We start from the raw sequence: 22,780 nt of genomic DNA on the forward strand, positions 1-22,780 counted from the left end.
GGAACCCGAGCCTCGGACCCCCGGCCGCGTTCCCACGGGAGTGTCGGGTTTGGGATGGGGCCAGGAGTGGGATCGGGACGGCAGCAGCCCCGCTCCGCCCCTCGCGGTGCCCCCTCAGGGTGCAGCCGCTCCCCACTCCCAGCTCTTGATCTCCAAGCACTGAATGAAACCAGCAGAGTCTTGGGGCTGAGGAGTAGCCTCATCGAGTGGTTTAATATTGCCCTGGAGGAGCTGCGGGGGATGCGACAGTGCCACAAGTCACACTCCCCCATGTCACACAACCCAGGGATGCGGTGGTGGCTGGGGACACCGGGACAAAACATCGGGAGGGTTCACGGAGCATCACAGCGAGCCCCGGTGCTGCGGGAGTCGGGAGAATCAACGGAGTGATCGGGCCCAGCCTCGTTCCCCGGGGATTCACAGCTTTGGGGACAGGGATGAACCGACAGGGACAGCGCCGCACAAGGGTCCAGCGGCTGTTCCTCCCGGCTGCTGCCCTGTGGGTGCCATCAGGAAGCTCCATCATCATCCCTGAGCAGAGCAGGGCTGGCGATGGAAGGAAGAACAGCCTGGTGTGGCCAGCGCCTTCCGCGGGGGCTGCGCGGCCTCGGCTCCCTCTGCATCCGCACTCGGAGCTGGCAAAAAGAGGCGTCCGAGGGCTGGGATGTCCCAGGGACAGCAGTGGGGACGGGGACATCACCCTGGGGTTCCGCAGGGAGCAGAGGGCAGATGGAACCCGGGGGAGGAGGAGGAGGCTCACGGAAGGGGAAGCTGGCGAACAAAAGGCCGATGTTTGCTTTTCCTCCACCCTGCGAAACTGCGGGTAAACAAGGCGCACGAATGGTTGAGTTCCCCTGAGATAACAAAAGAGCGCCGGGGCCGGGCCAGCTCTGCCGGTGCCCGCGGGGCACGGAGGGGAACGGGGGGCTCCGAGCTGAGCACCGGCGGGGTTGGGGACGCTGGCAGGGCTGGGGACATCGCTGGTGGCGCCGGCAGTGTGCTACCACCTGCTGGAAGATTGGAAGGAGGAGGGAGAGCTGCTATGGGAAAGGGTTTGCGCCCTGAAAAATCGAACTGGGCGTGTCTGTGGTCTGAGACATTTGAGACAGGTGCAGGGATGGGTTGGTCAGAGAGATTTCCAAGGAGGCCACGTTCTCTGCAGCTGCTCTTCTGTGCCTTCCAAACCTCCCCAAAACACCTCAGCCTTCCCTTCATAGGGGATGAAGAAGCAGCAGCCCTTCAAGCCAGCTCTGGGTTGAGGCACAGAGCCCCCTGCACCCATTGGCACCACAAATCAACCTCAACCAAAGTGTTTAACCCTTGAAACAACCTCCCCACCAGCCCTCCATCCCTCCAGGGCAGCATCCCCTTGCTGCAGGGTGAGGCACAGCCAGCAGGTGAACCACAGGAGCTCGGTTGGCTCTCCAGCTGTGAAATAAGAAAGTCGGGGGCCCTCACTGCCTTTCCCTGCCTCTATTGAGGGAACAGTGCAATTATCTCTGCAGACACATCACTCCACGACAGAAAATAGCAGCTGAGATGGAAGCGCCGCGTCGTCCCCGCGGAATCCAGCTATCAATGGAAAATTACACATTCATTACTGGGCTTTATTTAGGGGCTCATTTTATTCATTGGCTTGGCTGGCACCGGCCAGATCTGGCAGGGGCCATCCCCAGCGAGGGGCTGAGGGTGCTGGGGTGACCCTGCTCCCCAGGATGGGTGCTGGGGACACAGAGCAGAGCCAGGATTGCTGCTGGACCCCCCAGTTGTCTGTGACACAGGAGCCACAGCCAGACCCACCCACAGCTCCGGCTCTGCTGTCACCCACAGTGGGTCACAGCTTGGTTTGTGCCACTCAGAGCCACCCCAGGGGTGGCTGCTCCAGGTGGAGGCAGGTTGGGAGAGCCAGCAGGGCAGGGAGCTGCCAGGTGAGAAGAGAAGAGGCTGTGCAGGGCCAGCTCTGGGTGCCAAAGGCCACTCTGAAGCCAGGGGGACACTGGGTGACCCATAGGGGACACTGAGTGACCCATGGGGGACACTGGGTGACCCAGAGGGGACACTGGGTGACCCAGAGGGACAGGGACAAGTGTGACTGGACAGGATGGGTTGTCCAAGGTGAGACCAGGCAGGAGCTGGTGTGATGGAGACCTGTCCCAGCATGAACCACCTGTGCTCCTTGCTCATCTCCAGGTTTAATTAGAAATGTATTCCAAAGCACAAACCCGTGCCCAACACCAGACACAGGGCGGGTAAAGGGGGCTGTGATGGCACAAAAACCTGGCAAAGCCCCTGAGCTGGCCATGAGACACCTTGTGAGCCCTCGTGAGCTCCATCCTGGCCCTGGCCTGGCTGCAGGGGCTTGGGGCCACATGGAGCATCCTGTGGCAGCCACTCCTGGGAGAATCCAGCTGAAAAGGGACGTCCCCAACAGGAACATCCAACAGCAGCATCCAAGAGATTGTTGTGCCTGGCCCCACAGGCAGAGCCAAGCCAGGGGCTGCAGCAACATCCACCAGCCCCATTGCAGTGCTGGGGCAAGTGGGGACAGCCCTGCCTGAGGTGGCTTCAGGCTCTGTCCCTCCTGCTGAGGCCACTGAGCAGCTCCCACCCCAAGAGTGTTTTTCACCTGTAGGTGTGGAATTAAACCTCTGTGTGTCCAGCTGGGCAGGGCACCCCGTGCAGGTGATGGAGGTAGGCAGCAGCCAGGGAGAACCTGCAGGGCCAGGCACCACCCAGCCTCACTGGGGAGGAAAACGAGGAGCCTGACCCCAAACCTCAAAATCCAGACACAACTGGAGAGGGGGAGCACAAAGAGACCCCAGTTTTGCCCTGGGGAGAGTCCAGAGCCGGGGGAGCAGGTCGGGGGCTCACGTACCCCCTTGGCATCACTGCTTCCTCTGCACAACCTGGCGCAGGTGCAGCTCGCTCTCGGCTGCCACGATGGGCTGCTCGTTCTGCCGGTGGTGGCTGATGAGGTGGCTGATGCTCTCGAACAGCACGTCCTTGGTCCTCACCTGCAGCAGGGCACAGCAGTCCTCAGCTCACCACAGCTGCCTCTCACCCTGGTTTTTTAAGATTTTCTACCTTTTCTGATGTTGACATTCTCATAGCAAACTTCCTCACATGCTTTCTGTAAGTAACTCATTGTTTTGCATTATTTATAGAGGAAGAGAAATCTGATGGGCTGTTGGTTTGTCCAGTGTCATTGGAGAGGTGGCACTGCCACCCTCCAATCCACTGTCACTTTTGAAAAACTATAAATGTTGGAATCATAAAATAAACTCCCTTTTTCTTCACCTTGAGGTCAGCTGTGTGTTGTTTCATGTCCTATAGTGACATGGGGACACGTCACACCTGTGCCACTGTCCTGGTGGTGTCACCCTGATTTTTTAAGATTTTCTAGGCCTTCTGATATTTACTTTCTTGTAGCAAACTTCCTTGCACACTTTCTGTAAATAACTTATTGTTTGGCATTTGTCATAGACAACTTTTTATGAAAAATTCTCTCCTTAGGATTTTTTCCTCCTGAGAAGCTGAGAAGCCTTAAGAGCAAAATGTAAACATTGATTATCTGCTGCGGTGGAATGCAACAGGTGCATCTGTGATTGGCCTCATGTTGGATGTTTCTAATTAATGGCCAATCACAGCCCAGATGGTTCAGACTCTCTGTCTGAGCCACAAGCCTTTGTTATAATTCTTTGCTATTCTATTCTTAGCTAGCCTCCTGAGGAGGACCTTTTCTTCTATTCTTTTAGTATAGTTTCAATGCAATATATATCATAAAATAATAAATCAAGCCTTCTGAAACATGGAGTCAGATCCTCGTCTCTTCCCTCAACACAAGACCCCTGTGAACACCGTCACAGCTGGAATCAGAAAATAAACTTCAATTTTCTTCACGTTGAGAAGAAAAGGGAAGTGGCGTGTGTTGTTTTGCGCCCTATAGCAACAAGCATCCACTTCCAACACCCCATCCCTGCCCACAGCTGCATCCCCACCACCCACCCCACACCCTGCCCCAATCCCCCACCCCATTCCCTGCCCTCAGCCCTCACCACTCCCTCGGGATCCACCAGCAGGAGGTGCTTGGGCTGCCCGCTGTGCATTCCTGTCAGCACGTACTGCCCGGGGTTGGTGAGGCTGTCCCGCACCAGGAAATCCCCGTCCATCTGCAGCAGCCTCTCGGCGTCCCTCCTGCTCATCCTGCCGTGGTACCAGGGCTCCTTCCGCAGCTGCTCCTCCGTGGGGGCGATGGGGGCTTTCCTTGTCGGGGGGCTCGGCCACTGGTCCTCGATGGGGGGGCTGCTGGCACCCCCTGCAATGCACTCGTGGAGCTTTAGGGCATCCTCGAAGGGCCCTGTGGGATGCAGGGGTTGTGGGGTGTCACACCCAGGGCACGCAGACCCCAGCCCCCAAAGCACTGCTGTGGGCTCAGCACCTCTGGGGCTGTTTTGGGTGAGCCAGAAGCTGCTGGCACAGCTTGGCTCCTCCACAGCACCGTTCCCTCAGGGAGCAATGGCTTACTCATGTCAAACAGATCCTTCTTGGGGCTCTCCTCTGCTGTCCCATGAGCCACCAGCTCGGGCTCCCAGGTGTCCAGGCTCTGTGTGTTCACGTACATGTGCTCCTCGTATTCCCGTGGCCCCAGGGTGTGGCTGTCAGCCTGCAGGTACCCATCACAGGGCTGGCCTGCGAGGACAATCATCACCCCATCACTGCTGGCCAGGGTGCCCAGAGCCACAGGGACCCCCCAGCTCAGGGCTCAGTACCCACCCTGGCTCTCCACGTCCCAGGGTGGCCCCAGGTGGCTGCTCGGGTCTCGTCTGGCTGCTGACCCACCCTAGGGAAGGAGGCAATGAGAGCATTGGGGTCTCTGCATCCCCATTGCAAGGTCAGCAGAGGCTCTGAGGGGCTCACCTGGCTGCAGGGGATGGAGCTGGAGGGCTGAGCGCGGATGTGGCGGAGCCGGGAGTCCACCAGGCCCCCCGGAGGCGGCTCCTTCCCCGGGATGCTGTTGTAGTAATCGTGCTCTGCTGCCCCCTCCTCATCCTCGCCCCAGGCTGACTCCTCTGCAGCCAGCGCCCTGCAGCAGGGATGGGTGAGCTGGGGACAGGGTGATCCTGCAGGGACAGCGCATCCCAGAGCCACCCCCAGGCAGGGGGCACATGCCCGGGACAGGGGGGTGCAGCGGGGCCCCCCGCCCCCCTACCTCTCTGGGGGTACCACCACCTTGGGGGGGCTGTGCAGGTACTGCTTGAAGCGCAGCTCGAAGGCCTGGCCCACCGTGCTGATCACGCTCTGCGCCAGCCCCTCGCAGCACTCCAGGATGTGGCAGGCTGGGAACAGACAGACAGACACACAGACAGACACACAGATGGATGGTTTAAGTATTTCCCCCGTGCTGCCATCGCTCCACCCTGAGCCCACGGGGGATCTCTGTCACAGACATGTTGTATGAAAATTCCTTTCCTTAGGATTTTTCCTCCTGAGAAGCTGAGAAGCCTCAGGAACAAAATGTAAACAATGGTTATCTGCTGCTGTGGAATGCAGCAGGTGGATGGATCTGTGATTGGTCTCATGTTGGTTGTTTCTAATTAATGGCCAATCACAGAGAGTCTGAGCCACAAGCCTTTGTTATGATTCCTCTTCTTTCCTTTTCTGTTCTTAGCTAGCCTTCTGATGAAATCCTTTCTTCTATTCTTTTAGTATAGTTTTAATATCATATATATCATAAAATAATAAATCAAGCCTTCTGAAACATGGAGTCAGATCCTCATCTCTTCCCTCATCCTGGGACCCCTGTGAACACCATTACATTTGGTGACCCCGAGTGAGGAACATTCCTTTTCCCTTTTCCCTTTTCCCTAGTTCTACTCTCTTGGACTCTCTGGTCAGTCACAAGATTTTATTATCATTCCATTCCTTTCTATTCCTTGCTGGCCTTCTGATGAAATCCTTTCTTCTATTCTTTTAGAATAGTTTTAATAGAATATATAGCATAAAATAATAAATCAAGCCTTCTGAAACGTGAAGTCAACATTCCCATCTCTTCCCTCATCCTCAGAGCCCTGAACATAGTCACAGATTTCCTCCTCCATCCTCCATCCCTCCCCCAGAGCCCCCAGGCCGTGTCACCTCTCTGGTTGATGGGGTCCTTGGCCACATAGGCGACGTAATCCGTGGTATCCTGCAGACAGAGGGGACATCAGCACTCATGTCCTGCTGCTCTCAGCCCCAGCCCCACGTCCTGACCCAGTTAAGGCCACCCTGTGCTCAGCTCAGCTGGCAGCACCTGTCCCCTGTGCGTGTGTCACTCACCATGTCCCCACCGGAGGCGAAGGAGATGGACTGCATGTGGTGGTTGGCGATGATCTGCATGGAGAACACGGCCCAGGGGGGGGATTAGTAAAGGGTCCCATGGCTCCCAGGCTGGCAGGCAGCAGGAATGTGTGCCCAGGATGCCCAGGAGTGCTCACCTGGCGAGTGGTGGGGATCATGAGGTTCAGCCCATCCACAGAGATGTTGACAGCGATGCTCATGCCGGCGAAGTGCAGGTTGCTCTTGCCCAGGATGGAGAACAGGGCTTTGTTGGGAGCCTGACAGGGGAGAAGATGCTGGGGGCAATGAAAACCGCCAGGGCCAGGCCCACAGACTGAGCAGGGCCCCCTGGTTCCCTGTTCCACAGCCTTGGCTTGTCCCAGGGATGGATGGGATAAGTGGAAACTCACCTTCTTCTTCCAGATGCCCTTCACACCCGGCACCGCCTCGTACAGTCTGTTGATGGCTTCTCTGCAATGGACAGAGCCTGGCCTGCTCACTGCTCCACATCCCAGCTGTTTTCCCACCTCACATTGCCCTGTGGGGTCTGCTGGCCCCACATCCCCGGGCACTGCAGCGTCCCCGCAGCGCTGCCCCACGTCACGGCCCCGGCCCCGGTACGTAATCCCAGCTGGGGCCACCTCCCTTCTCCTCTTTCCACCCATTGATCTGCAGCAGTGCCCTTCCTCTGTGTCCCTGGTGCAGGGCACAGCTTCCCTGGGCTGCACAGGGCCCTGGGATGATGGAGCACCCAGAGCCACCGGGGAGCATCCAGGGCCATTGGGGAGTACCCACGGCCACCAAGGAGCATTCAGGGCCACCAAGGAGCATCCAGGGCCACCAGGGGCTTGGGGTGGCACTGGGATGTGGGACCGTGGGACTGCAGGGCCCTACCTGGTGACCTGTGTCCGCGTGTTGAAGTCCAGGGACCTCATGGAGCGCAGCACCTCAATGCACCCCATGTACTGCGGGGGGAAAGCAGCACAGCAGGGCAGGAAAGGGACAGGATGTCAGGGACAGCTCCACAGCAGCTCCAGGCATCACACAGCAGCTTTCACTGCCCACCCCAAAATGCCCCATCACACAATCAAATCCTGTGCTAACACCCCAAAACCTCATCTGTGTGCTCCAGCTTGTGATGCCTCATAGGGGATGGACACGCTGGAGTCCCAGGGTGGGCTCCAGGGCCCAGCAAGACCCCGGGGCCCAAACGGGTATGATGTATCGGGGGGGGGGGGGGGGGGGCTGCCCCGGTTCAGCCGTGCCGGGAGGACCCGAGCGAGGGCTCTGCTGGATGAACCGGACCCACCGAGCCCCGCACACGCCCGGGCCCGGGGCTCTCCGCGCCCTCCCGCGCCACCGGCGGGACTTACCCGGACAATGTAGGAGACACCGGGCCCCAGCACCCTCTCGTCGGGGTGCAGCCAGCCCTGCGCCGGTTTGCGGATGAAGCTGCCCTTGCGGCTCCACTCATCCCCGCCGGGCCGGGCCCCCGCCGGTGCCGGTGCCGCCGCCGCGCCCCGCGCCCGCCCCGCCGCTCCCCGCGCCCTCCCGCCGCCCGGTAGCGCGCAGGGCGCGGCGCAGAGCGGCTCGCAGGCGCCCAGCACGGCGGCCAGCCCCGAGGGAGGCTCCGCCGCTGCGGCGGGGGCGTCCCGGGAAGCACCGGCGGGGCCGCGGCCGAGGAAGCCGCTGGAGCCGGGGAACTTCCACTGCGGCATCCGCGGCAGCAGCGCGCAGAAGGTGGTGCCGTGCTCGGGCTCCTCGCCCGCCGCGGGGCACGGCGCGGGGGCCGGCGACGGCATGGGGGCGGTCAGCGGCTCGTCGCGGAAGCGATCATACTTGGGCTCCGGGAGCATGCCCGGGGCCGCGCTCCGCTCCGCTGCCGCCGCCGCCGCCGCCGCCGCGCCGGCTCCCACCCCCCGCCCGCTCCCCCGGGGCCGCGCCGCGCTGATGTCATGGGGAGAGCGCTGCTCCGCCGCCCGCCCGGCCCCGCATCCTCCGCCCCCGACCCCCCCCGAGGCCTCCAGAGCATCCCCGGCCCGCCCCGCATCCGCGTCCCGCCCCGCATCCCCGCCCAGCGGCATCCACCCCGCACAGCGGAGCATCCCCGTCCTGCCCCGCACCCCCGCACACAGCGGAGCATCCCCCGCACACAGCAGCATCCACCCCGGGTTGCCCCCGCGAACATGGCCCGTGGGGCCGGAGCCGCCCGGGCTGTGCCCTCCGTCCTGCCCCGAACCCCCTGGCCGTGGGGCTGGGGCTGGCCCTGAGCATTTCCAGTTTTGCCACAAAGCTTTGGGAGCGATGGGATGGGGGATCAGGAAGGGAAGGGTGTCTGAGAGCCCCTCCCGGAGCCACCCACGCTGTGCCCTCCGTCCTGCTGAGGCTGGCCCTGAGCATTTTTAGCATTACCACAAACGATGGGAGTGAGGGGATGGGGATCAGGCAGGGGAAGGTGACCGGGAGCCCCTCCCGGAGCCACCGGGCTGTGCCCACTCGCTGGAGCCAAAGCGGCCGGTGCTGCCCTCGCCCACAACGGGGCCATTTTCTGTTCTTTCCACCTCTGCATCCCCAGGGCTGGCCGGGCAGGAGGCGGGGGAGGTCTCGGCCAGGCTTCGATGCACAAGCCGGCTGCCCTACTTGTGTGTGTCTCTCTCGCAGTGATCTCATCCACAGCCAGATCTGACTCTTTTGTTTATATCTGTCTGGAGGGCTCAAGCAGCGAACAGCACAAACATTTTCTTGGTGGTTTTTTTTTTTCTGCTTGTAACTGCAGCAAGCAGGGGGGAAAAAATCCCATAAAACCCTTAAAGGGATTTTCTGACCTCAATCGAGCGATTTGCCCTTGCTCCTGCCCCGGGGCTGCGGCGTTTTTCGAGCGGCTCAGAGGATTGGAGTGCTGGAACCCCCTCACTTTTCCCCAGCCCTGCATCCCCTCCATCCCCAAAGTGGTTTTAATGTTAGGGCTGCATCCTCGCAGCATCTCAGCTCATTTCAGCGCTTGTTTTCAGCTTTCTCGGGTCGTTTTTCGGTCCAACACCCTCCCGCCCCCGCGGTAAGCGGCACAAACAGCACCGGAGCCTCCCCGGGGGCCGGCACAAAAAACACCGGAGCCTCCCCGTGCCCCGGACGGCACAGCCGCCTTTGTCTCCTCTCCTCCTCGCTGTCTCCTGCTCCCCGGCAGGTGCCGGGGTGAGAGCCAGTAATTGCTCTAAGTGCGATCAATAAATCAAGGTAATAGAATTACATCTGCCGTTGCCATGTTAGGAAAGCGCTTCTCTGCTCTCTGATCGCTCTCCTTGGTTTTGTTTTTGTGAAAAATGCCCAATCATTTGGGTTTTTAAAATTTTAAAAGTTTAATAGTAATAAAATGGTTATAAAAATAGTAATGCAATTAGAGTAATAATAATTTGTACAATTTGGATTAGGACAGTGTGAGACAATAGAACTAAAGCATTACAGAGGTCCGGGTAACTTTTTCTGGGCAGCACAAGGCCGAAAAAGGACACAGTTAACAGAGGATTAACCCTTAAAAGCAATAACCTGTTGCATATTCATACACCTCATACATGATACATAAATTCCATTCAAACACAGGATTCTGTCTGGTCAGTGTCAACTTCTTCCTCTGAATCCCAACAGCGCCTTCGAGGTGAAAAGAAGTTCGTTTCTCCTGATAATGGGGCAATAAATTCTTTTTCTCTGAAAGATTCAGGTGTCCTGTGGCTGCTATTTCACTGCGAGTCCTTTCTTTGGGATGGGATCCATGGGATGGGATGGAATGAAATGTGATCGGATCCATGGGATGGGACGGGATCAATAGGATGGGATGGGATGGGATGGGATGGGATGGGATGGGACGGGATCCATGGGATGGGATGGGATCCATGGGATGGGATCGTCCTGGGAAGGTGCTTGGCTGTCACCACGCCGGGATGCCGGTGCTGAGTTCAGAGCCAGCAGCTCGGTACCGAGAGAGCGGCGCCGGGACAGACGCGGCCCTGCCGGTGCCGGCAGCCCCGGGGCGGCCGCGTGTCCTTGTTGACCCGGCCTGCCCCGGCCGGGAGCGGTGCCCGTGACGGAGCAGCAGCCGCCCCCAAAGGCTCCCCAGGGCCCTGCGTCGCTGCCGGTGCCACCGCCCGTTCCCGGTGCCACCGCCGGACCGTGACGTCACGGCCCCGCCCAAACCACCATTTAGTCCCCGCCCCCTCCACCAATCCAGCCAATCACAGACCAGCACAGCCGATGGCGAAGAGGCGGAGCAGCCAATGAGACGCGAGGAGCGGCGCGGCGGAAGTAGCTGTTCCCGGTTGGGGGGCGGGGCCAGCGGGCGGAGCCGCCCCCTCCGCTCCGCACGGCCGCCCTCAGCGCCGGGCCCGGCGCTCCCCGCCCGGTGCCGGTCCCGGTCCGGTGCTGGTGCCGGGCCCGGGCTCGGCCTCTGCGCAGCGCGGCCCGCTCCGGTTCGGCCCGGCCCGCCACGGGGAGGATGGGGCAGCCGCGGCGGCCGGTGAGCGGCAGCGGCCCGGCGGCGCCATGACCGGCGAGAAGAAGAAGAAGAAGCGGCTCAACCGCAGCGTCCTGCTGGCCAAGAAGATCGTGATCCGGGACGGGGCCGGCGTGAGCGCGGGGCTGCGGGGGATGGCGGGGGGATGGCGGGCACCGGAGCGGTGCCGGTACCCGGTGAGGGCTGGCCCCGCTGGGCCGCGCTCCTCAAACCGGCCCTGCTGCTGCGGCTGCCGGGCCGGGACGCGGCGGATGCTGAGGATGCCGTGATGGGCGCTGCACCTGCCGGTCTGCGCCGCTTCCCCCGGGCGCTCCCATTCCTGGGCGGCAAAACCGGAGCGGCACCGGGCAGGGAACCCCGCACCGACCGGCTGGGGGTTTATTGAACCACCTGAGGCTGGCTGTGAACCGAAAAATCATTTCAGAGCAGCCTCCACTCGTGTCCGGGATCCCCCTGTCACAGATATATTTTATTAAAAATTCTTTCTTTAGGGTTTTTCTTTCTGAGAAGCTGAGAGGCTTCAAAAATTAGATGTAAACGTTGATTATCTGCTGCTGTGGAATGCAACAGGTGCATCTGGGATTGGCTCATGTTGTTGTTTCTAATTAATGGCCAATCAAAGTCAGCTGGATCAGACTCTGGTCAGTCACAAGATTTTATTATCATTCCATTCCTTTCAAGGATGATGAAAGGATGAAATCCTTTCTTCTATCCTTTTAGTGTAGTTTTAATATGATACATATAATAAAATAATAAATAAACCTTCAGCAACATGGAGTCAAGCTTCTCATCTCTTCCCTCATCCTGGGACCACCACCGCACCCCCAGCTGTGTGAGCTCTCTCTGAGGCTGCTGAAAGGATTTTATTTTTTATTTTCCTGTGTTTTGCAGCGCCAGGGGATTGGGGAGCCCAGTGTGTACCATGCAGTGGTGGTGATTTTCCTGGAGTTCTTTGCCTGGGGGCTGCTGACCACGCCAATGCTGACGGTGAGTGTGTGTCCATGGCAGCTGTCCTGAGAATTAAGGTTTTAGCACCACCTTTCACTGGGAAAAATGAGGAAAAGGAGGGTTTGGTTATGCAAAAAATACATTTAGATACATTAGTCTAGAAATCTATATTTATATATAAAATATAAATAATATTTATATTAAAATATCTATATTAATATATAAATATATAATATAATGCCTATTATATTTTATAGAACATATATTTTTATATATAATTTTTATATAATATATATGTATATTTGTGTTAAATATATATTTATATTGAAATGTCTATATATATTGTATATTGTATATTATATATTGTATATTGTATATTATATATATTAAAATATAAATATATTGTATATTAGAATATTATTTATATTTATGTATTATATATTTATACATTATATATAATTTATAATGTTATGGACATTTTATTTTATTTATTTAATTTATATTTTTCTATAGTTTATATAATTCATATATATTTTAATAGAATTATAATATAAATATAAATATAAAATGTATTTAAAATTATATTTATAAACATAAATTTTATAAAAATTGTATATTTATAGAAAATATATTTATAAATAGAATTTTAAAATATTGCTATTATATTTTTATTAATATTAAATTTATATTAAAATATAAATATTATTTATATTTTAATATAAAATCAAGCAAACAGCACAAAGGGGGATACACAGAGAAGGGATGTGGTGACATAAAATAAAACCAGAGGGGGTTCAGGTGATGGGGAAAGGCTTTCTGAGTGATTTATACACCTACAAAGTGTTAAAGACTTATTTTTATGGTTAAAAGCATTTAAAGGCAGTGGTTTCCCATACTGGAAAAGGCAGGCAGAGCTCCTCACATGGAGGCATTGTTGGCAGGATATTTCCCCTTTTCCCTGGATTTTGCCCTTCCAGTCCTCTGGCTTACAGAAATTCTGCAGAAGTTGCTAGCTCTGACTTTTTAATTTGCTTTTTTGTTTGTTTTCCCTTCCAGGTCTTACACCAGACTTTTCCTCAGCACACATTCCTGATGAATGGTCTGATTCATGGAGTCAAGGTAAGGAATATTCCTTCCAGGATTTCCTTTAAATCTGCCATGGGTGCAAGAAGAACAAATCATTATTATCTCTATAATTTGCTGATGCCAGCCAATATTTGGCCACTTTAAGGGGGTTTCTGGCAAACCTGATGCAAAAGGGAGGGCACAGACGTGGGACAGCTGATTTTACTGAGCAGGAGTGACAATGTGGAGTTACAATAGCTGAGTGTTTCAGCTGGAAATAATTTCACCAGCATGATCTCAGCACTATGCCCATCCTCTGGAGCATAACAGAATGACAAATCAGTGATTTCTAAATTTATTGGTGATAGAAGCTGAAACCAAGTGGCCTTAGCGGTGTGCTGTGGGACTGGGGAGCTTCTTGCACTAGAGCAGAATTGCAGGCAACAGTTGTGAACAGGGAATATTCCTGAGTGAATATTCCCTGTAATATTCCTGAGTGAATATTCCCTGTGAACAAGGAATATCCCTGAATTCTGACTGAGGAATTAGGCAGCACAGACAATTCTTGGCTGTCTCTGGCAAGAGGATCTTGGAAAACAGCACTGAAATGCTCTGCCCTGCAGGCTTGGGAGACATGGCAAGGCTTTGAATAATTTTATTTGTGCTTAATGGCCCTGGCTTCTCATTGTCCTGTCTCCACATCCAAGGGAAAGCTTTCCCCAGAGCTGCAGCAGCTGTTGCCATGCTGGAGCAGTGCCAGCAGCTCTCCAGGTCCTGGCAGGGCTGCCTGGGTGCCCAGAGCAGAGCTCTGAGGGAGCAGGAGTGCTCAGGATTTGCTTTTGGGGATTTTATTTAACTGCTCTGTTGTAACAGCATTGGAGCAATCAGGAATGGGTTGTCACCTCCTGATGTTGTTGGAAGCTCTCACTGAGGGGTTTCTCTGTCCTCTGGTCTGTCTGTCCATCCCAGGGTCTGCTCTCTTTCCTAAGTGCCCCACTGATTGGTGCTCTCTCTGATGTCTGGGGCAGGAAATCCTTCCTCCTCCTCACCGTCTTCTTCACGTGTGCACCAATTCCCCTGATGAAGATCAGCCCCTGGTGAGTTCCCCCTCAGTGCAGCCCCAGGGGTCTGAGCAGGGGCTGAAGGAGGAGGGTTTGCAGCTGCTCCTTTCAGGGTGAGATGGAACAATCTCATCCATCTCAAGAATGGAGGAGGATGCTCAGCCTAGAGACTGATTTGTCTGGTTCTGGAGGGTTTAATTGGGAATTAAGCGTTGTTCTGTCCTCTGTGCTTGTTCCTCAGCTCAGTGCATTATTTCTGATAGGGAAAATAAGTGATAAAACTTCAGTGCTTATTGAAGTCGGAGGGAGAAGACCCACCTTGCATTGGTCAGCATCAACTCCGATTTATTAATCAATCAGACACCTTTTATAACAGTGTTAATTCACTTCATGCATATTGCAAAATCTGAGCTCCTGATAGGTTGTAGAGAAAACTTCAGCTCCTCCTTTTGTTTCCAATACCTGAAGTTAGTTTACTGAAACCAAGATCAGTGTTCTCACCCTGATATGGAAGGTTCCCAAAACCTTCATCTCTATTCCCAGACTGACTGTCTGCTCCCAGTAGCAGCCAAGGACAGAACAGTTTGAGAATCTTGTTGTTTATATAGAAGGTGGCTGAGAACCTAATTATTTACAGGATCAAGCCTGGGAAAGGCTGCTCTTACAGGAGGCTTCTATATTTCTTTAAGGCATACTTGAACCAGGCTCTCCACAAGTGCTCTCCAGACCAAGATTCCATGCTCTAGTTCTGGTGCACTGGAGGCAAAACAAAGGAGAGGCTCAGCTTCAGCAGCTGTGGGCCATGGTGTGGCTGCTCTCTAACTGTGCCTTGGGCTCTTGCAGGTGGTACTTTGCTGTCATTTCCATGTCTGGAGTGTTTGCTGTCACCTTCTCTGTGATTTTTGCCTACGTTGCTGATATCACGCAGGAGCATGAGCGCAGCACGGCGTACGGCCTGGTAAGGAGCTGAGTCACTGGCCTGGCTCTTGACAGAAATATCTGGGGCTTTGCAGGCAGGAGAGATAGAAAATTAGGGTGGGAGATTATTGACTGATCATACAGATTCCTTGTCCTTCTGTTTGTGATTTAGCTCTGAGGGGGAGGCTGTCTGAACCAGCCTGGCCCTTCCCTTTTCCACACCAAGGTGTGAACTTGCCCTTCCTGCAGCTTTACAGCACAATCCAGGCATTCCTAGGACAGCTTTGATTCCTTTTTGCTAGAATTTAGCCCAGCTGCACCAAGAGAATCTGTCATCTGTAAATTCTTATTTATCCAAGATACCAGAAGGATTTCCTTGGGTCACTGGGGAGGAGGAAATGGGCTCTCCATCCAAGATGCCAAAAAGAGTTCCCTGGATCACTGAGGAGGAGGAAATAGGCTCTAGGAAATGGGCTCTCCATCAAAGACACCTGGTCTAAACCAGCCTTGCCCTTCCCTTCTCCACACCAGGAAAGGGTAGTTGGTTATGCTTGGTGTGATCCTGCCCTTCCTGCAGCTTTACAGCACCATCCAGGCATTCCTAGGACAGCTTTGATTCCTTTTTGCTAGAATTTAGCCCAGGTGCATCAAGAGAATCTGTCATCTGTGAATTCTTATTTATCCAAGATACCAGAAGGAGTTCCTTGGGTCACTGGGGAGGAGGAAATAGGCTCTAGGAAATGGGTTTTCCATCAAAGATACCAGAAGGAGTTCCCTGGCTCACTGGAGGAGGAGGAAATGGGCTCTAGGAAATGGGATCTCCATCAGAGATGCCAAAGAGAGTTCCCTGGTTCACTGAGGAGGAGGAAATGTGCTGTAGGAAGAAGAAGCTGTAGGGAATTTTTATTTTTCCAGGTGTCAGCCACGTTTGCTGCCAGCCTGGTCACCAGCCCGGCCATCGGCGCGTACCTGTCCCAAGCCTACGGTGACACCTTGGTGGTTGTGCTGGCTTCAGGGGTGGCTCTGCTGGACATTGGCTTCATCCTGCTGGCTGTGCCCGAGTCCCTGCCTGAGGAGATGCGTCCAGTCTCGTGGGGAGCCCCAATCTCCTGGGAACAAGCTGACCCATTCGCTGTGAGTGAGCCTGCTGCCGTGTGGGAAATGGATTTGTCCAAAATTTCTAGAAAATCCAGCACTGCTGTTTTCCTATGTGTTGGTAATGCTTAATTTTTGCTTTAATCCTGTTGATTTTTAAGGCGTTAAGCCCTTGGTTTGGCTGTCTTTGTACCTGTTTTTTCAGTGACAAAAAGTCAAATTTTAAAACTTTCTCATTCCCCGCTTTCCCTGCAGTCCTTGAGGAAGGTGGGTCAGGACTCCACAGTGCTGCTCACAGCCTGCTGCTGTGTGGGAAATGGATTTCTCAAAAATTTGTAGAAAATTTGTATAAAATCCAAAACCTCTCTTTTCCTGTGTGCTGGTAATGCTTAATTTTTGCTTTAGTCCTGTTGATTTTAAGATGTTAAGCCCTTGGTTTGGCTGTGTTTGTACCTGCAGATTTTTAACTGATATAAAGTCAAATTTTAAATTTTTTTTTTTTTTTTTTATTCTCCCACCCCTTTCCCTGCAGTCCTTGAGGAAGGTGGGTCAGGACTCCACAGTGCTGCTCATCTGCATCACAGTTTTTCTCTCCTACCTTCCTGAGGCCGGCCAGTACTCCAGCTTCTTCCTCTACCTGAGACAGGTCAGTCTCTCAAAGCTCTGGGTGCAGGAAATAAATACAATCAGAGCTCTATAAATACAATCAGAGTTGTGCCACCTGTCCCAAGGTGGCTTTTCTTGGCCAATAATTGTAAGAAATAGTGAAATTGTAAGAAATAGTGATTTGTTCCAGCTCTCCTGAGGAATGTGTGAGTGCTGACTGCTCTAGGCATTGCCTGGGGCAAGGCTGGCTTGGTTCTTTGCTGGTGTCTGCCTGGCCATCCTGGCTGTGCCACCTTCAGGCAGTGATTTAAAACCATTTTTTCAGCCTGAGGAAAATCTTCTGTTTGATTCCTGTGGCAGACCTGTTAATAATGTGCAGGTCCCTGAGAAGCAAGTTCAGTAAACATGAGTGACATTGATGGAGGGGCTCTTGGTACAAATCTGCCTGAAAATCTCTCTCTGATCTTTTTACAGGTCATTGGTTTTTCCTCAGAGACTGTAGCAGCCTTTATTGGTGTCGTTGGAATTCTCTCTATACTGGCTCAGGTGAGAAGCAATTTTTGCGTTGGCTTGAGCAGTCCAAAATTTCTGAGTTGTGAGTTGTCAGAACTCCTGTGGCAACACAGACTTTTGAAACAGAGATGTAAAATTGGGAGGGACCCATAAGGATCCCTCAGGTTTCTGTCCTGTTTTCTCCTGATTGTTGCCCATTTTCTTTGCCCCTGCCTTGAAAACAGAATCTGTTTTTCTTTGCAGACAGTGGTGTTGGGAATTCTCATGCGCTCCATAGGGAATAAAAACACCATCCTGCTGGGCCTGGGCTTCCAGATCCTGCAGCTTGCCTGGTATGGCTTTGGATCACAGCCTTGGTGAGGGTTTGCCCAAATTCTGTCCCTCTGTGGCCTCTCCCACCCTGCAGCAGCACAGGGTGAGGGCTCAGGGCTGCTCCTCACAGCTCTCTCTCCCTCCCCAGGATGATGTGGGCAGCAGGAGCTGTGGCTGCCATGTCCAGCATCACCTTCCCAGCCATCAGTGCCATGGTGTCGAGGAGCACAGACCCTGACCAGCAGGGTGAGTGCCTGGGGACACAGCTGGGGGATTTGCTGAGACCCCGTCAAAGGGAGGAATGAGGAATCTGACTCCATGTTCTTACAAGGCTAATTTAGTATTTTATGATCTATAAAGAATATCATATATTCGAATATTTATTATATTCTGGTGTATTATATTCTTTATAGATCATAAAATAATATATAATATTATAATAACAAAATAATTTAAAATATAATATATAATATATAATATATAATATATAATATATAATATATAATATATAATATATAATATATAATATATAATATTGATATATAAGAATATAATAATATAACAGAATATAATACATTAGAATATAACAATATATTAGAATAATATAATAATAGAATATAATTATATATTTTAATAGAATTTATATTCTATTAAAAATAGAATATATTCTTAATATAATATAATAAGAATACTAAACTAAAACTATACTAAAGAATAGAGAAAGAATATACTTAGCCTTCTGTCTGTATCCTGAGACCCTGTCAAAGGGAGGAATGATGAATGTGACTCCAAGTTCTTAGAAGGCTAATTTATTATTTTATGATCTATAAAGAATATAATATATTAGAATAGAATAATATTAATATATATTCTAATATAATACTATATTATATTATAATAATATATTAGAATAGAATATATCCTATTAAATATTTTATTATATAGAAAATAGATAAATAATCTAAATGAAAACATTAAATATATATATATGTAAATAATATAAAAATAATATATAAAATATAATATTTTATTATATATTATATATTATATTCTTAATATATTAAGAATACTAAATTAAAACTCTACTAAAGAATAGAGAAAGGATACAGACAGAAGGCTAAAAAAGATACTAATGAAAACTTGTGACTCCTTCCAGAGTCCTGACACAGCCTGACCATGATTGGTCATTAAGTCAAAACAATTCACATGAAACAAATCTAACAATCTCCAAAGCAGCAAAACACAGGAGAAGCAAATCAGATAATTATTATTTTCATTTTTCTCTGAGGCTTCTCAGCTTCCCAGGAGCCAATCCTGGGCAAAGAGGTTTTTTTGGGAAAATATGGCAGTGACACACATCTGATGGAGCTGGCACAAGGAGGGGAGGGGTTGGCAGGAACATCTGTGCCAGCTGTGCTCACAGCAATATTCACATCTTATCTTTGACCACGGCTGGTGCTTTACTGGGGAACTCCCAAGTCATGAAAATGCCTCAGAAGGACAACACCACACACCCAGGGGAGGCTGCTGCATTTTGCCTGCCTCACAGTACATCTCTGAATCCTCAATTAAATTCTAGTTCATTGGAAATTATTGCTTGATGTGCCCGTGCTTATTTCAGCCTGCAAAGCAGCAAGCCCAGCATTACTGATTTTTCTAGAACCTGGCACTGAGTGAAGCTGCTCATCTGCAAACCCCTCCCTGTGCACGTCAGCCCAGATCCAAGTGCTTGATGTTGTTTCTAAATACGTATCCTGGAATAAAACAAGTGAGACTCACTTGAATTAAACAAGAAACTCACTTTCTTTGGAGAGCTGGAGGCATTTCCCCTGTTCTTCCCTCTGTCCCCAGGTGTGGTGCAGGGGATGATCACTGGAATTCGGGGTCTGTGCAATGGCCTGGGGCCAGCACTCTATGGCTTTGTCTTCTATCTCTTCCACGTGGAGCTGAACGAAATGGCCGAGGTGGAAACGTTGGGCAAGGCCTCCAAACCCAACATGGCCAACCCTACAGATGAGGTACCTGCTCAGCTTCTCACTCTGTTTTCTGGGCTGGGTTTGCCCCACGTGCTTGAATCATTCCTGTGTCTCTCTCTGTTTCCAGAGCAGCATCATCCCTGGGCCACCCTTCCTGTTCGGGGCGTGCTCCGTGCTGCTGTCGCTGCTGGTGGCTCTGTTCATTCCCGAACACAACCTGGCCCTGAGGTCAGGCAGCCACAAGAAGCACAGTGCAGGGGCTCAGGCTCACCCCCACAGCCCACCAGCTGGGGGCTCAGATGGCAAGGAGCCCCTCCTGGAGGACAGCAGTGTGTGAGGTGGGACAGGGGACCTGCCCCAGGCTCGACTCCACATCGAGGGAAGGGGAGAGGGATCCAAGGTCACAGACTGTGCCACTAACAGCTACTGAGGAGGGATGAGGTTTCCCTTCGAGCCAAATATACCCAGCTGGTGCAAAAAATGGAATTGTATCACCTGGTGCTGATGGAGAGGGGAGATAGGGAGCTGCTCCACTGGAAGGATTGTTCTGGAAAGCAAACCTGCCCTTGTGAGTGAGCCCTGTGTGCCCTGCCAAACCCTCTGCCTTGGTGGGAGCTGCCCCTGCAATCAAATCTGGCATTTGCTCCATGCTGTTGCTGTGGTGGCACCCTGAGGGGACAGGGGGTGTGTGAGGCACAGGGGGTGCAGCTCTGAGCTTCCTCTCTGCCCCAAGTGAGACTTAGACCAAAAAAATCTAAATCTGCTGACTTCATGTTCTGATGAAGAGGAGAAAAATGAAGAAGTTGCAGCTGAGAAGAGCAATTTAATGAATTACAAACACTTGGATGGCCACAATGGCTGTGGTTCAGTTTGGTTTTCTTTTTTCTTGTCACTCTGAGGTGGCATTTGCCTGTTGCCTCCATGGGCAGTAGGTAGAAGAATTTATTTTCAGAAATGTTTTCCTGGAGCTGTGAGGGTTGTTTAGGAGATACAATTCTCTGGCAGGTTGGAGAAACAGCTTGGCTGTGCTGAGCACTTTGGAGATGAGTGGTTTCCTGGGAGAAAGGTCACAGAAATGTCTGTTTACCTTGAGCATTGTGTAAAGCATGCTGGTTTGCCTCTGGGCTCCTTCCATCTGATGCTAAACCCAAAAAGTGTCCAGAGCTGGTTTGTTCTCAACCCAATAGATCCTGATGGGGAGGGTTGTGTTGGTTTGGATTCCATGTGGCATTTCTGAGCCTGCTGTGGAGGCTTTTGTTTGTGGAACAGTGGAAATGCAACCTCTGCTGCAGGCTCAGCTGTGCTCAGAAAGAGCAGGAGGTGCTGAAAGGAGCTGAGGCAAACAGGGAACGTGTGGTTGTTTATAGAAATGTGGCAGAGGGCAGGAAACAATTGTTCTGATTTGAGTCAATAAGAAGTGGTGGCATTGAGCAGTTCTGGGAAGTAAGGACCAAACCAAGGACACTTCAGGAATCTTTTGTTAAAGGATTTGAGGGTGCAGCAGCCAAACCAGTCTTGCCTTGGCTGTTCTCTGCCTGGGGTCCCCTTTTTGTGGGTTTGGGGAAGGTTACCCAGGGGAGAGCAGCCAAAAGGGAGGCAGTGACTGACCCAGCAGTGTCTGCAAATGCCATTTTATCAGAGGTGGGTGTTTAAATGAAAGAATTGACAGTTCTGCATTGATCTGGCCTGGTGGCAGCTGCTGTGCTCAGGACTGGGAGCAGCTGGGACACTGAGGGATGCTGAGATGGATCTGGCTGCAGGTCTGGGGAGGAGCAGAGCCAGCAGAAACTTCCTTGACCTGCCATGACTCCATTTTTCCCTTCTCACAAGCTCCTTGTGGTGACACTCCCAATTCCCAAACATGAGTGGGATGGTCAGTGCTGTGTGTGCATGGCAAGCTTTTATCCTGAAGGAAATCCTGTCACTTGCACCTCCAGGCAGCAGTTCCCCCACCTCTGTTCCTCACAAAAATGCCTTTTTTAGACGGGACTTTTCCCAAGTCCCGGTAATCTGATGATTTATATGGGTTAAAGTGAGCTGAAGTAGGATTTTCCCTCACACACAGATGAAGTAAAAATACAGAATTGTTACCTCAGAGCTTCACGGGTACGATACAGCGACACGTTACGAAAAAGATGAGCATAATTTATATGATATAAAGTATATAGAGATATATTTTTAAAAATCCTCTCCCTTATTGCATAGTTTATTGAAACCAATGTGTTTCTGATCCCATTCCCTCTCACCACTGCTGCTGCCTTCCCCTCAGACCCCAGAACAGTCCAGAATGTTCCCTCCCAGCTCATGTCCCTCACCCCTGAGCTTCTGGTGATGCTGACATGGTGGGCCTGGAGTGTTTTGGTGCCACTGGTCACCAGTGGGGTTGCTGGTGCAGCTGGGGTGGGGACAGTGGGTGGATGGAGGGGGGCACAGCACCAGGCAGCAGCAGGACCTCACAGGTGCCATCCCCAACAGAAGAGTGGCTTGTGCTGGTGTGCAGAGCTGGCAGCAGGGGCTCTGAGGTGCAGGGAGCAAGCAGGGATCCCCTTTTACCCTCTTGGGGTTCCTCTCACCTGGTTTGGTGGGGCCTTGGCCCTGGTGCCTCCCCTTCCCTCCTGCTCTGCCTCCATGGGACAGAGCAGGAGCTGGGCCAGGCAGTGCTGGAGCTGAAGGCACCAGAGCCAGATGAAGAACAGCTTGTTCTGAAGGGCTGGTGCTTCTGCAGCATCCCACGTGGAGGCTGGAAAGGCTGTGTGGAGCATTCAGCTGGTTTTTGCCAATTCTCGTTACTTTCTATGAAAACGCAACTTTTTAAAAAGGAGTCTTTTCTTAAAACCTGCTTGATCTGCTGTGCAGTGCCTGAGCCTGGCTGTTTAACGTTGGGATTCCCAGGATTTGTCTGCAAGGGACTTCAAAATCTGGGATGGTAACAGCAATGCCCAAACACAAGGCAAAAATCATCTCAATTTGCCTGTCGGCAGCCCTGGCAGGTCGAGTGAGATTCAGCTGATCTTGTTGCATTAAAAACCTGAGTTACACCATTGCTTTCTCTTCTGCCATTAATTTTGCAAAGTAGGAACTTTTTACTTCCCTGTTTTTATTCTTTTTCTGCACTCCAAAGGCTGTTGACAGCTGTGGTATCTTTAAAACGTGGGCACTTGGCCCCACCTCTGCTCTCTCACTGTTCACCATCACGTGTGTTTGTGTCTCTCTTTTTTTTTTTTTTTAAAGCTAATGATAAAATGTATTTATTTTGGTTCAGGTTGTGTTTGGAACTGGCTAATCTCTCCCTCTGATGGATTATTTATTAAACTGCTGCTTTCCTGTTGTGTCAAAGGTCTCTGTCCTTATTCCTCTCCATCACCTGTGGTACCAGGCAGCTTCTGCCCAGAATTTAAATTCCCCTTGAGAATTAAGGTATGGGATAGATTTGGGAGAGCTGGGTGAGGGTTACCAGTCCTTGC

At 52.0% G+C, this 22,780-nt stretch overlaps 2 protein-coding genes across 2 annotated transcripts; one reads left to right on the top strand and one right to left on the bottom strand.

The window, feature by feature from the left end:
- Nucleotides 1-1,586: 1,586 nt before the first annotated feature.
- On the bottom strand, nucleotides 1,587-8,311 carry SHC2 (SHC adaptor protein 2). Its single transcript, XM_074529042.1, has 12 exons — nucleotides 7,692-8,311; nucleotides 7,213-7,283; nucleotides 6,729-6,789; nucleotides 6,477-6,596; nucleotides 6,319-6,372; nucleotides 6,136-6,187; nucleotides 5,210-5,336; nucleotides 4,918-5,083; nucleotides 4,774-4,840; nucleotides 4,525-4,689; nucleotides 4,056-4,357; nucleotides 1,587-3,014 (listed from the first exon to the last, which is right to left on the bottom strand). The coding sequence occupies exons 1-12, from the start codon at nucleotides 8,172-8,174 to the stop codon at nucleotides 2,886-2,888; spliced, it is 1,797 nt and encodes a 598-aa protein (XP_074385143.1). The 5' UTR covers nucleotides 8,175-8,311; the 3' UTR covers nucleotides 1,587-2,885.
- A 2,306-nt stretch (nucleotides 8,312-10,617) lies between these two features.
- Nucleotides 10,618-22,652, top strand: LOC102069260 (hippocampus abundant transcript 1 protein). Its single transcript, XM_074529045.1, has 12 exons — nucleotides 10,618-10,935; nucleotides 11,714-11,809; nucleotides 12,827-12,889; nucleotides 13,805-13,932; nucleotides 14,740-14,854; nucleotides 15,730-15,948; nucleotides 16,442-16,555; nucleotides 16,990-17,061; nucleotides 17,272-17,384; nucleotides 17,489-17,586; nucleotides 19,192-19,358; nucleotides 19,444-22,652. Exons 1-12 carry the CDS (start codon nucleotides 10,852-10,854, stop codon nucleotides 19,651-19,653), a joined length of 1,479 nt encoding a protein of 492 aa, XP_074385146.1. The 5' UTR covers nucleotides 10,618-10,851; the 3' UTR covers nucleotides 19,654-22,652.
- The last annotated feature ends 128 nt before the right edge of the window (nucleotides 22,653-22,780 follow it).

The sequence above is a fragment of the Zonotrichia albicollis genome, chromosome 29 (genome assembly GCF_047830755.1).
Source record: "Zonotrichia albicollis isolate bZonAlb1 chromosome 29, bZonAlb1.hap1, whole genome shotgun sequence".
NCBI classification, from domain to species: domain Eukaryota; kingdom Metazoa; phylum Chordata; class Aves; order Passeriformes; family Passerellidae; genus Zonotrichia; species Zonotrichia albicollis.

Excerpts from the sequence above, each read along its gene's own strand:
- LOC102069260 (XM_074529045.1), top strand. The coding sequence starts at position 10,852 with ATGACCGGCGAGAAGAAGAAGAAGAAGCGGCTCAACCGCAGCGTCCTG. Across the intron at positions 11,810-12,826 it reads TGACCACGCCAATGCTGACG|GTCTTACACCAGACTTTTCC; the intron begins GTGAGTGTGTGT and ends TTTCCCTTCCAG. Across the intron at positions 16,556-16,989 it reads TCTTCCTCTACCTGAGACAG|GTCATTGGTTTTTCCTCAGA; the intron begins GTCAGTCTCTCA and ends ATCTTTTTACAG.
- SHC2 (XM_074529042.1), bottom strand. The coding sequence starts at position 8,174 with ATGCTCCCGGAGCCCAAGTATGATCGCTTCCGCGACGAGCCGCTGACC. Across the intron at positions 7,284-7,691 it reads GTGTCTCCTACATTGTCCGG|TACATGGGGTGCATTGAGGT; the intron begins GTAAGTCCCGCC and ends TTCCCCCCGCAG. Across the intron at positions 6,597-6,728 it reads AGGGCATCTGGAAGAAGAAG|GCTCCCAACAAAGCCCTGTT; the intron begins GTGAGTTTCCAC and ends CTCCCCTGTCAG.